Source organism: Prunus persica, chromosome G3 (assembly GCF_000346465.2).
Source record: "Prunus persica cultivar Lovell chromosome G3, Prunus_persica_NCBIv2, whole genome shotgun sequence".
NCBI classification, from domain to species: Eukaryota; Viridiplantae; Streptophyta; class Magnoliopsida; order Rosales; family Rosaceae; genus Prunus; species Prunus persica.
The window spans coordinates 18,579,629-18,596,152 of NC_034011.1; the positions used below are offsets into that span (position 1 = coordinate 18,579,629).

The 16,524-nt window shown below is 35.8% G+C and overlaps 1 protein-coding gene across 1 annotated transcript; it reads right to left on the reverse strand.

Annotated features, from left to right (window-relative positions):
* Nucleotides 1,001–4,538, reverse strand: LOC18782139 (probable xyloglucan glycosyltransferase 5). Its single transcript, XM_007214933.2, has 5 exons — nt 3,348–4,538; nt 2,806–3,114; nt 2,421–2,711; nt 2,153–2,266; nt 1,001–2,065 (listed from the first exon to the last, which is right to left on the reverse strand). Exons 1-5 carry the CDS (start codon nt 4,071–4,073, stop codon nt 1,418–1,420), a joined length of 2,088 nt encoding a protein of 695 aa, XP_007214995.1. The 5' UTR covers nt 4,074–4,538; the 3' UTR covers nt 1,001–1,417.

The following is a 16,524-nucleotide window of genomic DNA, read 5'->3' on the forward strand; positions in this document are numbered from 1 at the left end:
GTCTTGTCACTTACTTCCCATGAGATATAGTGAAGTCTCTAGTTGTAAGGATGAAGGGAAAGGTAGATTTACAGCGAATTTTAAAAAATCATTCCTGTAAAGGACTCACTAGTGTAGCGGTTTGGAGTAATTGTTTTCTCATGAAAAGTCCTAGGTTCTAATCCTAGCTTTTATGTAGTGTGTTTGAGTTTAGTAAGTTATCGCTCCTCTCAATGGAAAAAGTTCTCAAAAAAAGGCCATTTCTTTATTCATGTTGGGTTCAATAGGAGAAAAAGAAAATCAGTACATTGGTGTGAGTGACTGAGAAACAACCATGGTTGAGACTGAGAGCATCTTCAATATATTAGTTGTTTCCCTCTTTGCAGGATTCTGCTTTATGGTTGAAGCTTACAAGACCGTTAGTTTATTTTTCTGTTTAATAAGCCACTCAAATGTGCCTACATCTTATGCCACAAGCCTTAAGAGTCTTCTGCAGTTGAAATGGTTTCCAAGACACCATCATGTGACACATACAACTTGGGCAGTTGTAAAATTTTATGAGGGGAAAAATACCAATTATCTTTTTGTGAGTGGTAGTTTGGTCATTAATGAAGCAACATTGTTCATACAAATGCAAAAGTTGGCTTCAAAGTGTTCAAAACTATAGAAAGGATGCTTTGGAAGGGTCTGCTGAGGTCCACATGACTTGCATTAGTAGGGTTCTTTCTGCATCTACCATCATGCATGCCTTTATTGGAACAACAATTGGCACACACCCAGATATGTGTGGTCCAATGTAGGGCATAATCGCATAGCTTAGGGCAAATTACCAATCTTTGCAAATCCAAGGTCAGGAATCTTCCTTGATGGGAAAGGGAAGGGCCACAGCATGAGCAACACCATTCTCATTGCTTGCCGACACTAATTTTGCCTCTCTCTTATTTCCAAAGAGACATTTTTTTACAAATGCAACAAATAATAGGGAAAAGGAAAGGAAGAACAAATGGCAGAGAGGCAGAGAGAGAGAGAATCTGGTATCAATTGAACTAATGAAATATACAGAGAGTTTTACATGTGTAAAATTTGAAAATTCAAACTACAGAACTCAACCTACCTGGTATTGGAATAAACATTGCTTATCTAGGAACATCACACAGAATTCTTATATGTAAATAAAAATCACCAATAAGTTATGAACCAAACGAGAAAACAAGAATGGTGTGAGGATTTGATGTGGAAGACTCGCCCGTGTCACAAATGAACCCAAAAAATGATTGCAGCAATACAAGGGCAAACAAAAGCTAGAAAAAGAATCTATATGGGCAGCTATTTGCATCTACCAGTGCCAATTTTGGGTACCATTTTGAAAACCAAATTGGTTCCCATCTCTTATTCACCCTTTATTTTAGTCTGTACCATTATTTTGTACCTCAAATCTCTAGCTTATCTGCTCACCAATTAGATCAAGCCCCACCAGTAGAAATGATACACCTTGGAATAGTAAGAAGTAGAAATGTACCCCTTGGGCTGATAAAAGGCTCCTAAGTGCAGCAGTAAGCAGCAGGAAGGCCAGGGCTAGCTCTTTCTTATAGATCTTGTTCAATTTCTTTACAGGAGGTTTAGGACCAGCTTCTTGATGCTCTATTAATTTGTTGAGCTCAGAGAGCCCACTATCAGAAGTTCCTCTGTAAAGTTGTGGGTGGTTCATGGCCTTAGATTCCCTCTCCTCCACAGCTAACAGATCAGGCTCTGATGACCGACCCGCCTTCTTGGTGACAACCCATTCATATGAGCTCCCCAACTTGAACAAGCCGGATACCATGGCATTGAATTTGGTAACAGACATTGTGTTTTCAAACAGAAGGTAAGGGACAATGAAGGGGAAGGATCTAAGGGAAGGAAGAATGTTCATGAATGACATAAATACGGGCACATAGCAAATAACCCACATGGACAGCTCAGCTTCAGGGACAAACATGGTCAAAGGAAGTATTATGCAGAACAATGTGAAAGAATAAAATGGGAGAATTAACTTCCTAAGCAGAAAGAATAGTAGTATCAAGTTTGCCTTCTTCCAGAACATCATCTGCAGTATGGCATATAGTACATTCTCAGAACAATATTATTTAGAAAAATACCTAGATCAAAGGGGAGAATCTAATTGTAACAGTACCTTAGAACTAATGATGGCTGGAAGGCACAAACGGAAGAGATGCATCGGACCAGAATGCCAACGGTGTTGCTGCTTTTTGTAAGCTTCATAAGACTCAGGAAGTTCACAAAGGACCTGAAAATCAGTTTCTTAAATTTGAGACATCATTTGAAAACTTTTAGGCAAGGTTTTACCAACTCATGATGCAAAATGCCCGAAAACCATATATTCAAGGACTAAACACAGGATCAGGTAAGGTTGAATTTGGATTTGAAATAATTAAAATTACCTTGACATCATTGAGGAATATGAATTTCCAACCATTCAGATGGGCACGAACTGCTATATCCATGTCTTCTACTGTTGTACGCTCGAGCCAGCCTCCAGATTCTTCAAGTGCTTTGATTCTCCAAACTCCAGCAGTACCATTGAAGCCAAAGAAGTTGAGGAAAACCCCATTAACCTGCTGTTCCACCTCAAAGTGGAAGCACAAATTGATGTTTTGGAGGCGTGTCAACAAGTTCTCATCCCTGTTAACAAAAGCCCACCTAGCCTGAACCAACCCCAGCTCAGGATTGTCCTACCACACAAATTAGAACCACAAACCAAAATCAGTCACCTAAAGTAGAAAGGGCTATAGAGACCAGAAAAAGAGCTATATGAGATCTAGCCACCTTAAAATGGGGAACTGTCAGCTTGAGGAAGTCAGGGTTTGGTTGGAAATCAGCATCAAAGATTGCAACAAACTCATAGTCCTTCACATAATCACAATTCATTGCCGATTTGAGATTCCCAGCTTTATAACCAGTTCTAACCAAACGATGTCGGTAGATAATATTAACACCCCTTTGGTTCCACTTGGCTACTTCTCCCTTAATTAACCACTGTATGCTATCATCATCAGAATCATCCAGAACTTGAATCAGCAAGCGTTCTTTGGGCCAATCAATTTGGCAGACTGCTGAAATAGATTGTTCATACACCTAAATACATTTTATGTCACAGTCATGAATAATCCATGAAAACTAGTAAAAAAGTGCCTTAGAAATCAATTTGTACAGTTATGTATTTAGTTAGTTACCTTTCCAATTATAATGTTACTTAAATTTGAATGGTCAGATAAAACTAAAAAAGATCTATCAAAACTAGTAATTGCTACACTAGTTTAATCAGTAAAACTTTAACCAGAAAAAAAAAAAAGCATTGAAACTGTTACCTCTCTCTCATTACACATAGGAATTTGAACAAGAACCTTCGGATAATAACATCCTGCGCCTTCCAAATCGTCTGACTTCAATGGGGTTTCTTCAAACCTTGGCTTAATCTTCTTGAACTTGATCCAGAAGCAACCTAAACAAAGCAGCATACGGTCGGCGGATTGGATTAAGAAGAGAGCAACACAGAAGTTAGTCAAAGCTTGAATTGCAGGTGCAATGTAGTCGGCCCGGAACTCCAACCATACAAAATAAATTGAGTGAAGCCATCCTTTAATCTCCAAAGTTTGGGGGATATGCAAACTATTGGTCTGGAAATAATGCCAACCTTTCAAGTGGGCGACCAGTTCAAAAGCCAGAAAAGCTAAAGCCATGACTAAGAATCCCATAATGACCCTATACAAGGTTCTTCCTTTTCCAGATTTCTCATTCTCCACAGTCACTCCTTGCCCAAATATCAATCTTTTCTTAATGGAACCAAGCAATGACCAAAGAATATTTCCCAGCCAAGCAACACAACCAACAGCTTTATGCGCCTTTAGAAGCAAAACCCATGTAAATTGCTTAGCATTCTTGCCTCTGTCCTTATCAACTGGCCTAAATACTTCATCAGGACCATTTATCTCCAGCACAGAGTAATTGGGGTTCTCCATGGTCACCACCACTGGATTACCCTTACTTGTATTGCCCTTTGCCCACCACCTGGAAAAATCCAAGCTTGGGGGCATTTTTGCTTAACCTCTCGCTCTCAGTCTCAACTGAACTGTTATGAAGTACAAAAGTAGGTTACCAAATCCAACTTCCAGAATCTTGTACCTCACTGTGACCAGTAAATCTGCAGAAATCAGATCTCAGCATTGAAATGCTCAAAAACCCATTTCAGGCCTAAGCACATAAAAACAGAGCCAACACTAAAAACTGAAAATTTAGCAGGAAACCTTCAAACTCAGAGACCAAATTTGAGAAAACTCACAAACCCATTTGAGGCCTGGTTAAAAAGAACCAGATCCAACACTGCAACAACTTCACAAAACCAGTTCAAGCCTCAGCATTCCAAACCAAATGCAGCAAAATAGAAAGACAGAGAGAGGAGTATGTGTGTGGGTGTTTCTTTTGGCACTACCATAAAGCTCCACAAGCTACCCAACATGGGAAATTACCATTATGGGGAAATGTTTTTAAGCATTTGTTCAACAGTTTAAGTCACCTGATTAGCCCATTAAAGAAGCAAACACAGACCCCATACTACCTTTCCACATATTACCATTAGGGGTCGTTTGGTACACAGTCTTGGCTTGAACTGGATTGGATTAAATTTAGTACCATGTTTGTTTCATTTAATTCTAGTCTTAGATGAGATTGTTAATACCGGGCCCACTAAAAACACCTCATTAAGAGGGGATTACTAAGCCCATGTAGAAAGGGAGGATTAGCTAGTCATATGTTCACCAATGTATAAGATGCATATATTATATTGTAATACTAATAACATATATATATATTATATATATTATATATATTATATATATATATTATTATTATTATTACATACACATATACTATAATGTACATATATACATATATATATAAACACATATATACATATATAATATATATATATAAATACATACAGATATATACAGATATATTATTATTATAATATACTCATATACACATACATATTTATATTATAATAATAGCATACATGTATACATGTATATATGTAATATATATTATATTACATATTAATGTACATATATACGCGTATATATACACATATATACGCGTATATATACACATATATACATATATAATATATAAATACATATAGATATATACACGTATATTATTATTATAATATACCCATATACACATACATATTAATATTATAATAATAGCATACATGTATATATGTAATATATATATATAAGTATATATACATATATGTGTATATATATTATACCCATGTATGTATTATAATATACATATACACACGTATATACACATATACATTATATATTTATACTATATGTATATATATTATAATATACATATATATATGTATCATACCCATATATATTATAATATATAGATACACCTATATACACATATATTATATACATGTATATACGTATATATATGTATATTATAATATATACATATATATACATATATTATACATATATTATATATACATATGTATTTTATAATATATATAATGTATATGTATATATACATACATATATAATATATGTATATACACGTATATACATGTATATTATTATTATTATTATTATTATAACATACCCATATATATATATATATTATATTATAATATACATACATATATATAAATATATGTATATGTATTATACCCATGTATATTATAATATACATATATACACCTATATATATTATATGTATGTATATATACATATATATATTTTATATATTATAAAATACATATATACATATATATAGATATTTTTGATAAAATAAAAAAATTCTAGTCCTAGTCCAAACATACATCAAACGTAGGATAAGTGTTATCCAACTTAGACCAAACCAAGCCAAGCCAAGCCAGTCCCTAAGCATAGTCCATGCCAAGACAGTCCTGTGTACCAAACGAGCCCTACTGGTTTGGAATAAAAGTGTTTCTAAATTCATAATTCATTATAAGAAATATAAAATAAATAAATATTATATAATTAAGGAAAGTGAAGATAAAGCTTATAATGAGCATTAACTAAACTCCTAACATGTAGCACCAGACCATGTGAGAATGGAAGTGAACACTCCAATCTTCTTAAAGAAAGAGAGCAGAAGCACTTTGATTGGGTTTTGGAATTTGTACTAAGTTGCAGAAACTGATGAGCTGAGCCCTTTGATTAAAATAATTATAAGTTGATGAGAATAGTAATAAAAAAGACAGGAAAATGGATAGAGAGGAATGGCCACAGACAATGCAGATCCCAAGTCTTATCTGGCCTCGTTCCCTGTCTTAAATTTAAGCCAAATTTGTTGCCAACCCCCACACGCACACATTATGTCGGTGGTCATAAAAAAACAAGAAAGGCTCACTAGTAGCCAATCACACAACATCTTTTTCATGTAAAGCAAAAATCATTTTTCTGGGATGGTAAACTTATAAATTAGATAGATAGATATATATTAAACCATGTTCATCATAATTATGATTTAGATGCTTGACAACAGTGACTATCTAAGGCACTAAGACATGGTGGGGCATTAAGATTTTAGTATTAATTTCTAGAATTTTGTATTATGTTTTTTTTATTATTTATACAAGCGATGTTTAAAGAGGGAGATTTCGAACCTAGAATTTCGGGTGCTGTAGCAAATGTTCTTAATCATTTGAGCTACAAGCCCATTGTATATTGCTATGTTCTTTAGATTATTGAAAGTGAAGGATTTTAGAGTCTCAATTTGTTAATTTTGCTTCTCCTTTACTTGAGAGAAAATTGTGCTTTAAAATTTAAATTGACGTTCTATGACAGTAATGTCTATGCAGGTTTGGTTGAATTGAAGCTCAAGCTGCAGCTATTTTTGCTAGAGGGGCCTTCATAAAATAGAGAAACAAATGTTAGCCAGAGATGTCATTTTGTTCTTTTGACTTTCATTGTCATTATATATTCATATGCACTTTAGAATAAGTATAATGTTGTGCTTAATAAGTAATAACTGGATAATTATCTGGGTTTCTTCTTTGACCTTTCTTCCATGGCCCCATGACTTTGAAAGCTTATATTTAGTGGAGTTGTTGTTATGGTGTGGGCCCAATACCCAATTTATGTCTTTTTTTTATTTATAAATAATTTTGTTTTGATGAATAACTCAGATTAAATTGTAACTGGGAACCAGAGCCATTATTCCTTTGAGTCGGTGCATTCCTATTGGATGCTACTAAAGATGTGGGGACGTCCAAATTTTACTAGGATGGTCAACTTTGGGCTGTTGGGTCAACATGATCAGCCTATCTGCGCCGATAGGCTCTAATCGATCAATGTGCTGAATTGTCTAGGACTTCTTTTTTGAGTGGGATTTGTCTACGATTCTTTGAAAGAAAAAGAAACAGAGAGAGAAGGGGTACCCAATTGTCCAAAACAACTTTTTTTTTTTGGGAGAAAAGAGGAATTTCATTGATTATACACGGGGCAATTACAGAGAATTGAATATCAAATACACCCCTAAAACGAAGGGTTCTAGCCAGAATTAGTACACAACAAGAGCACACATGCCATAAACAATGAGCCTAAGAAAGTGAAACAAAAGAATTAGCTCATTAGAAGCCAAAGCCAGACAAGCAAGCATAACAAGCATAACCATCAATACCAGTGCCAAATGAGCTCTTGGCAAGCGGCGAATCACCTCCTATTACTGCTGAAACGAGAAAGAGGGAGCGCCTCCAAGAGAAAGAAAGTACCACTCAATTCATCTTGACACTAAAGAATCTCAGCACAATCTCTTCTCCACCAGGAGTCCAACACCCAAACTACGTGAAAACCAAATATTGGCTTCTCCTCCAACAAAGTAAACCGCAATCCTCAGGAAAGTAGTGAAAAACAGGAAACTGAGGCCAAAAGCACACCCTCAAACGTGGGAGGCTTGTGTGTATTTATATTGATGCAGAAGCTTATACATTCAAAGTACAAACAGTTGCACCAAAATAGAAGACAACCAAAAAATGTACACAACACCAGTATCTGATATAAATATTGACAAAGTTTGAAACAAATCTTTTCCTGAATAAACTTCAAGTTTGCCTCGTTCTTGGTTGTTTATCAACCTCCCCCAAGCTGAGTGGCCATGAAACAACAGGAATCCTGCTTATCAAAAGATGAAAGCGAGCTGCAGACAGACCATTCGTAAATAAATCTGCAAGTTGTTTCTTAGAACAAGTACAGTGAACAATGAGTTCCCCGCGAACAACCTTCTCCCTAATATAATGGTAGTCCACCTCCAAATGTTCTGTACAAGAGTGAAACACATGATTTGAAGCTAAGGCAATAGAGGACAAATTATCGCGTAAGAGAACAGGAGAAGAAAGAAAAAGAGATAAATCCCGAGATAAGGACCTCAACCAACATAATTCAACGGCTGTGGATGCGAGTTGACGATACTCAGCTTCTATACTAGAATGTGAAATCGTTCGCTGCTTCTTAGAACTCCAGAATCAAATTTGGACCTAAATACAAGCAAAAACCACACGAGGACTATCGGGAATCCGGATTCCCTGCATAGTCAGCATTAGAAAAACCATGCAACTTGATTTTCCCATCACAATATACCAAACCATGAGATTAAGTGGCCTTCAAATAAAGCAAAATTCGTTTAGCCGCCTGCCAATGCACCGTTGTGGGAAAGTGCATAAACTGACAAACTTGATTAACATCATATGAAAGGTCTGGACGTGTTATAGTTAGATATTGTAGGGTCCCAACAACACTTCTATATATTTTGTAGGATCAGAAAGCGGATCACCCATATGTACACTCATCTTCTGACAATAGACCACCAGTTTATTGATAGGTTTGCAACCCATAAAATTTGTTCTTCACGGCAAAATCCAGTGTATACTTAGCTTGTGTCAAAAGCAAACTTGAAGCAAAGTAAGCAGCCTCAATTCCCAAGAAATAATGTAGTTGTCCCAAATCTTTCATTGAAAACAAAAGACTCAAATTTTCAATTAAAGTCGCAATATGAACGTAACAATTTCGCAACATGAACCTGTGCAAAAAAGCATTTTGTACGTTAACTTGTTGAACTGCCCAGCTGAGCACCACCCGATTCGTCGTGTACTTTACTACTGGATTGAAAGTCTTGTTGTAATCAAGCCCTTCTTTGCTGGTGAAAGCCATTTTCCACAAGCTGAGCTTTATACCACTTGACCGACCCATCAACCTTACATTTAATCTTGAGCACCCATTTTTTTGGAATGACGTTTATATGTGCAACATGAGGAACCAACACCCAGGTACCATGTTAGTTCGAAATTTGTGTTGGCATTTCGTAGACAGTAGCATAAACTCTAGTAGGCTGTAAATGTGCTTTGATAGAGTCTAAGGACATAATTGACACTGGCTGGATTTATGCCGCTTAGCAATCTTCGAAACGCATACTTGTGGCTTGACACATGAAAGGCATTTGATTCAAGGGTAAGTATGTCATTATCATGCATGTATATTAGGGGATTGTTTTAAAGGATGATTCAATCATGTTTTATTGATTTACTGTTTTTAAAAGTCTAGAAAGTTTCTACTATCTCTTTCTCTTAGTCTAGAAATTCTAAGTATGGAACAATCTAAATCGAGCCTCAAGACACTTAGGGTTAGTTATATTATAGTTCAATGATTAAATTTTAAAGTTTTCGTTGCCTAAGGTTAATTGTAACCTTATCCTTGTGGCTAAATATAGTTAGGATTCACTACTACAAAAAGTGAAAAAGACGACCAGAAAACAACGACGGTCTAAGTGAAAACCGTCGTGGTTTATAAAAAGACGACGGTTCTAAAAACACCGTCGTGTAATACAACCTTAGACAACTAAAAAATGGAGTTTCAAATGGCTGTTCAAAAACAACGACGTACATAATTAAACAACCGACGTCTATTTGAAACAGATTTCCGCAGTGTAAAATCAATGCCAACAAAGAACGGCAGAAGTTATGAATCGACCGACGTAGAAAGTAAAGACGACGATTTCAATAAAAACTGCCGTTTTTACTCATAAAATAACACGACGAGGTTTTCGTATAAGACGCCGTATAATTACAAACAAATCCACGGCTTTAAAATACAAAATATCGCCGTATTAAATTAATTTACAACGACGGAAAATATAAATATATCGACGTCATTCTCGTATAGTTCTACGACGTTATCTTTAAATCGTACAATAAAATTTATCGTCGTATTTATTCATTTTATACGTCGTACCTTTAATTTTAACGGTCGTCTTAATAAGAATTTTTGTTAACAATTTTTTTCTTTGATTTTCTTATCCTACGTCGGTAGATCTACTTAATGACAAGAATTGAAATAACCACGACGGTTTATATAGAACACCGCCGACATAATCAGTTTTGTCTGAGATCCCAAGGGTTACGAAATCTTACCAGATGGAACTCTGTTCCACATCATAATCTTAACAGATGACACAGATTTGCAAATATTGCGTCGTGTTAGTTTACAAATTCTAGAACATTAATTTCCCTCATTTTAAATTTCCTCGGGAAAGAAAAATCTATTTATCACGCTTTGGAATTGAAAACTAAAACTGAAAGAATACGGGAAAAAAAACTCTATTTATAATTTAAAATTAAAATCCACGTCGGTTGTAGTACACTTAACGACGTTTAACAAAATAATCTACGTCGGTAATTATAAATCTACCGCCATCTTAACTTAATATAGATGACGAGAAAAGACGACGGTAGAACAGAAAACCGCCGTTGTTTCAGTTTCTTTAACATATCTTTCTGCAGGACTTGTGTAGTTCAAAGCATTGACAATGTCTTCATCATATCTCCCAGAAACTACTGATTCAATTGCTCATGCTTTAGAGGCCATCTGAAGCCATTTCTATTCTTTATCGCATTCTTGAAACCCATCTTCTTCTTCTGAAGCTCTACGGATAAAGGAAGAGGCTATCACAATAAATCCGACGGATCTTCTTAGGCAAGAAAATCAAGCAGAGGATCAGGCACATCTGATCTTCAGATTTCCCTGAGAAGCGAACTTTCCTTCGACAGCGAGTGGAGGCCAGGCTTGCATCTCTTTTGATGGAAAGCAAGGAGTATTCAGAAGCACTAAGTGTCCTATCAGGCTTGATCAAGGAAGTGAGAAGGCTAGTTGACAAGCTTCTTCTTGTGGACATATATTTGATGCGAGTAAGCTCAATTTCTCTTTGAGAAAACATCCAAATTATTGTCTTTGAGACATGAGAGACTGAGAGAGGAAGAACTTGGAACCTTAAATGTAAACCGAAAATGAATGAAAGCGACAAATTTATAGAATAAATTTTTAAAACCAACGGCGGTCCTTACAAAAAAACCGCCGTTTAAATTGTAAAATCAACGTCGGTATGATCGACGTATATTACAGAAATCCACGTCGGTAAATTAATAAAAACGACGTGTTAAATAATATACCATGACGCGAGTTATTACTTATGTACTTTAATTTTTGAGTTTACTACGACGGTACCTACAAACTACTGTCGTATTTATTTACCACGTCCGAAGTTAAATGTATCGTCGTATTTTGTAATTTATACGTCGTAGTTATATGTAACCGCCGTATTATTTTTTTGAAATGGTTTTATATGTAAGCAACTTTTCATCTACTTGACTTACACATTTGTTGTTTTTATATTCTTATTTTATTTAAATATGTCATCCAAAAAAGAAACTTTACATATTGCAGAATATTAATTTCCTCCGGAAAAAAAACTCTATTTATAACGCACTGTAATTGAAAAATAAACTGAAAGGTCACGGGAAAAAAAATTCTATTCATAATTTAAAAATTAAAATCCACGTCGGTTATATTAAACCTAACGACGTTAAATGAAATGATTCCACGTCGAATGAAAAATATTGCGTCGTTTTAGTTAAAAACGACGTAGTTAAATGTAACCGCCGTATTATTTTTTTGAAATGGTTTTATATGTAAGCAACTTTTCGACTTACACATGCACTGTTTCCAAACCCGATTAAAAATTTCAATCTCCCAGAGAAACCTTTTCGTCTTTTTTCCTTGTCAGAGCATTGTCAGAGTTTCTCATCGTCTTCCTCTCGTCTTCTTCGTCGTCTCTGAACTTAAACATCGATCATCTTCCTCTTGCTTTCATTGCACGCAAAAGGTAAGCTTTCATTTTCACTATTTTGGTTACTGTTTTGCATGCTCATACGTTTTTTGTTTGAAAAATCTTTTTACCTTTTTTCTGGCCAAAATCATTTTACTTCTTTCCAAGTTTGATAAAATATACAGACAAAGAGAGAAAGTTTCCAACTTTGAAGACAACTACATCAACTAAATAAGACGACGGTAGACCACGACGGTTCGTCAGTTGTTCTAGCGTCGTCTGAAAATTGACAAAGTTGTTTTTAAAATAATAGTCTTTTTTTATATGCTTGTTTAATTGCAGGTTTGATTTCGCTGAACAATGGTTTTTGTTTTTCCCTTATTTGATAAAATATAAAGAAAAAGAAACTAGGGTTGGTATCTAATATAGATGACAAAATATCTTATTGTTTTACGTCGTGTGAATGTTAATACCACGACGGTGTATTACTATTGACGTCGTATGAACATAAATACCACGACGTTATATAAATAATAGTTTACCACGACGGTGTATTACTATTGACGTCGTGTGAACATATATACCACGACGTTATATAAATAATGGTTTTAAACATTTATTACGTCTGAGATTATTTCATTGCGTCGTCTAAAATTATATCATACGTCGTATTTTTTTAATACCGTCGTTTGTGTTCTTAATGTTTTCCTGAAATATTTTCACTTGCAGTTTTGTCTGTTAAAATGGTTTCTCAACAACAAACTAAGGATTCTGGCTCCAAGAAGCTTGGAATGGTAGCTCCTCAAGACAAGTCTTCGAAGAAGATGAAGTTTGCTTCATCATCTGCTGAGACAGAACAAACCAGCCAGACAACAATCTCAGATGATTCAAAGACTGGTCGAGGTATGAGCACAATGCCTCGTGTTGTGAAGAGAAAGCTTCAGAAACTGAGGCCAATTGTTGAGTACAATAAAAGGGGGAAAGGTGTTGGCCAAGCACATATTGAGATGCAGTCGTATATTGGTGTGTTGGCACGCTCCAGGATCCCACTTGTGGACAAGAAATGGTCCCAAATCCCCAAGGATATAAAGGAGCAGATTTGGGAAGCAGTTGACATGGCTTTTGTCGTAGGCCAAGGGGGCAAGACCTCTGTTTTAGCTTCTGCTTCCAAGAAATGGAAGGATTTCAAGTCTACACTAACGAGGCATTATATCCTTCCATACACCAATGACAGGGAGAAATTAAGCCAACCCCCTGAAACATATAAATTCATAGAGAAAGCACAATGGGATGCCTTTGTAGCTTCAAGGCTATCCAAAGATTTTGAGTCTGTGCATTCTCAACATGCACAGATTAGGGAGAAACTCGAGTACAATCATCGATTGTCTCGAAAAGGATATGCTGGATTGGAGGATCAATTGGAGGAAACCATGCCTGGGGTAGAAATTGATCGATCTACCTTATGGAAGAGAGCTAGACAGGACAAACATGGTAACATCCCTGATCCAAAGGTGGCAGAGAAAGCAAAATTAATTGTAAGCCTACTATCACTCTGTTTTAAATTTTTATTAAACTGTGAATTATTCTTATTACGTCGTATGTTATATTTTTCGTCGTGTGAATGATATTACCACGTCGAAAAGTTTTTAAAAACGTCGTTAAAGGTCTAAATAGGAATCACTACTATGTTTTCTGTAATTATAGCATAAGACGTCGGTGGTTCATTTTCGCGTCGTGTGAATGATATTACCACGTCGAAATTTTTTTAAAAACGTCGTTAACGGTCTAAATAGGAATCACTACTCTGTTATCTTTAATTATAGCATAAGACGTCGGTTGTTTATTCATTTCGTCGTTTTAAATAAATAACCACGTCGGTATAACTACCGTCGTGATAAGTTATAATAACGTCGGTTTATACGTTATTGCGTCGTGTGAAATTATATAATACGTCGTTTGTACATAAATAACCGTCGTGTGTTTTTTTGTTTATCTTTTTTTAGGATGAATTGCAGAAACAAGTCTCGGAAGGCAAAGTCAGAGTAGATGGCAGCAATGATGTGCTGACCATGGCTTTGGGCCCCGAGCATCCAGGCAGACTGAGGGGAGTTGGTACTGGTGTTTCCCCAAGGCAATATTTCAATTTGCCCAAACCACAGAGGGTGAGCTTTGACGACCGTTTGAAGGACAGTTTAAGAGTTCTCCTTCAAGAAGAGACTAAAAAGATGGAGGCTAAGGCAAGGGAAGAGGCCTTAAGGATGGAGGCTAGGACAAAACAATTGGTAGAGGCTGAGAGGGAGCATTTCCTGAGTCAGCTTTCCCAATTAATTCCCAATTTTGATCCAAGCATGCTTAAACCAAGAATTAGCCAAAGCCCCAAAAATCCAATGTCTGACAAAGCTAGCTGCTCTGGAGGTGATGTGAGATCCCTACATTTGGAGGATGATACTGCCAAAATGGGGAAACATCAGCCAGATGAAGAGAAGGAAGAAGAAAAAAGAGATGAAGAGAAGGAAGAAGAAAAGGAGAAAGAAGATGAAGAAAAGCATGACGACAAGGTATGTTCACATAACTTTGCCTTTTTTATTTGTTTTTCAAAATTTCAGACGTCGATATTTTTATTTAATCCGTCGTTTGTTTAAAACTTAGACGGCGGACTTTTTTTAAGACGTAATAAAATATTTAAACGACGGTTTTTGCACCGTCGTTTAAATGGTTTCAGACGACGCTTTATTAATAAAACCGTCGTCTTTATTGAATTACCACGACAGTTTTTTCACCGTCGTTTAAATCCTTTTAAGACGACGTTTTATTCCTTAAACCGTCGTCTTTATTGAATTACCACGTCATTTTTTTTATTTCTTTAAACAGGTTATTGAAGTTGGTGCTTATTCAAATATGGAGGCGCCATCTTCTTTAAAAACCCTTTGTCGTTTTGTGGAAACGACACTCCTGCCTGAGGATAAGACACTCCAATTTACAATTGATAAGGAGGTGTTTGGTGGTGAGCGCGATACCTTCCTCCTGCCTGAAGATATTACACAATTTGCAGGCATGGAAGAAATTGGAGCTACTGTATTGGCTGTATATATGAGGTTTGTACTTCTAAGATAATAACTCGTTGGTTTATATATTGCGTCGTCTTAACTAACTACCGTCGTGATAAATATATTATAACGTCCTTATCTATTTCAGTACGTCGTGTGAAATATTATAATACGTCGTTTTTTTATACATAACCGTCGTGTTTGTTTTTGCTGACTTGTTTATATTATTTTATGTATTTAGGTACTTACACGATGTTTTGAAACAAGCCAATATGTGCAGCATGGTTGGCTTTATTGACCCTGCTACAGTTAGTGCCAACTCTGGCACAATAACTGAAAGATCACGACTGGTAGCAGCTCGACTTCAGAAGACAGACGGTGAACAGCTTTTCATGATGCCTTACAATCCAGGGTTAGTCTCCTTAGGATTTTGTTTTTATGATTTTCAATAAATGACAGCTTATAAACTAACCACGTCGGTGTTTTATTTTATTTAGTCGTTTGAAACTACTAACCACGTCGGTATTTATTTGTCGTCGTGATAAATATATAATGTCGTCGTTATCTACTTTATTTCGTCGTATGAAATACGATAATACGTCGTTTTTGTAAATAACCGTCGTTTTTATATTAATTTTGTGCAGCCGTCATTGGATCTTGCTGATTGTAAGAGCAAAGAAGGAGACCGTCTATTTTCTGGATCCTCTGCCAGGTCATCGTGTGGTCGACGAAGAGGCGAAAAACATCGTGAACAGTGCTTTAAAAATATATAATACCCACATAGGCCGAGCAGGACGTAAAAATGTAATTTGGAAAACTCTCTCAGGCACACCAAAGCAACCAAGCAATGTCGAATGCGGGTATTATGTGATGCGCTTCATGAGGGACATCATCATGGATCCTTCCTTGGGGTTTGAGAATAAGGTAAGAAGAAATTACCTTCATACATTTCACGTCGTTTTTTGTATTATCAACGACGGTCATGTAAAATTAACGTCGTTGAATGGATATACTACGTCGGTTATGAAAAATATCGTCGTCTGTGATTGAATTTCTTTTTATTTATAAACCCTAATAGTCATTGTTTATGCAGTATGCCAAGGGAAACCAGGAAGCTTCATACCCCCAAGAAGCCATTGATGAAGTCCGGAATGAATGGGCAGAGTTTGTTTTCCAAATTATTAAACAGGGCAATTATTGAACACTTGATATTTATGTATAATGTACAAATTTTCTCTATAATATGTAATGTAAAAATTTGTTGAGGTTTTCTTAAATTGTGCAGACTACAAACATACAAATTGCT

What these genes read in the sequence shown, in the direction of transcription:
- LOC18782139 (XM_007214933.2), bottom strand. Translation starts at nt 4,073, where the DNA reads ATGCCCCCAAGCTTGGATTTTTCCAGGTGGTGGGCAAAGGGCAATACA. An exon ending in CTATGTGTAATGAGAGAGAG is followed by an intron (nt 3,115 to 3,347) that starts GTAACAGTTTCA and finishes AAATGTATTTAG; the next exon opens with GTGTATGAACAATCTATTTC. An exon ending in TATTCCTCAATGATGTCAAG is followed by an intron (nt 2,267 to 2,420) that starts GTAATTTTAATT and finishes ACTGATTTTCAG; the next exon opens with GTCCTTTGTGAACTTCCTGA.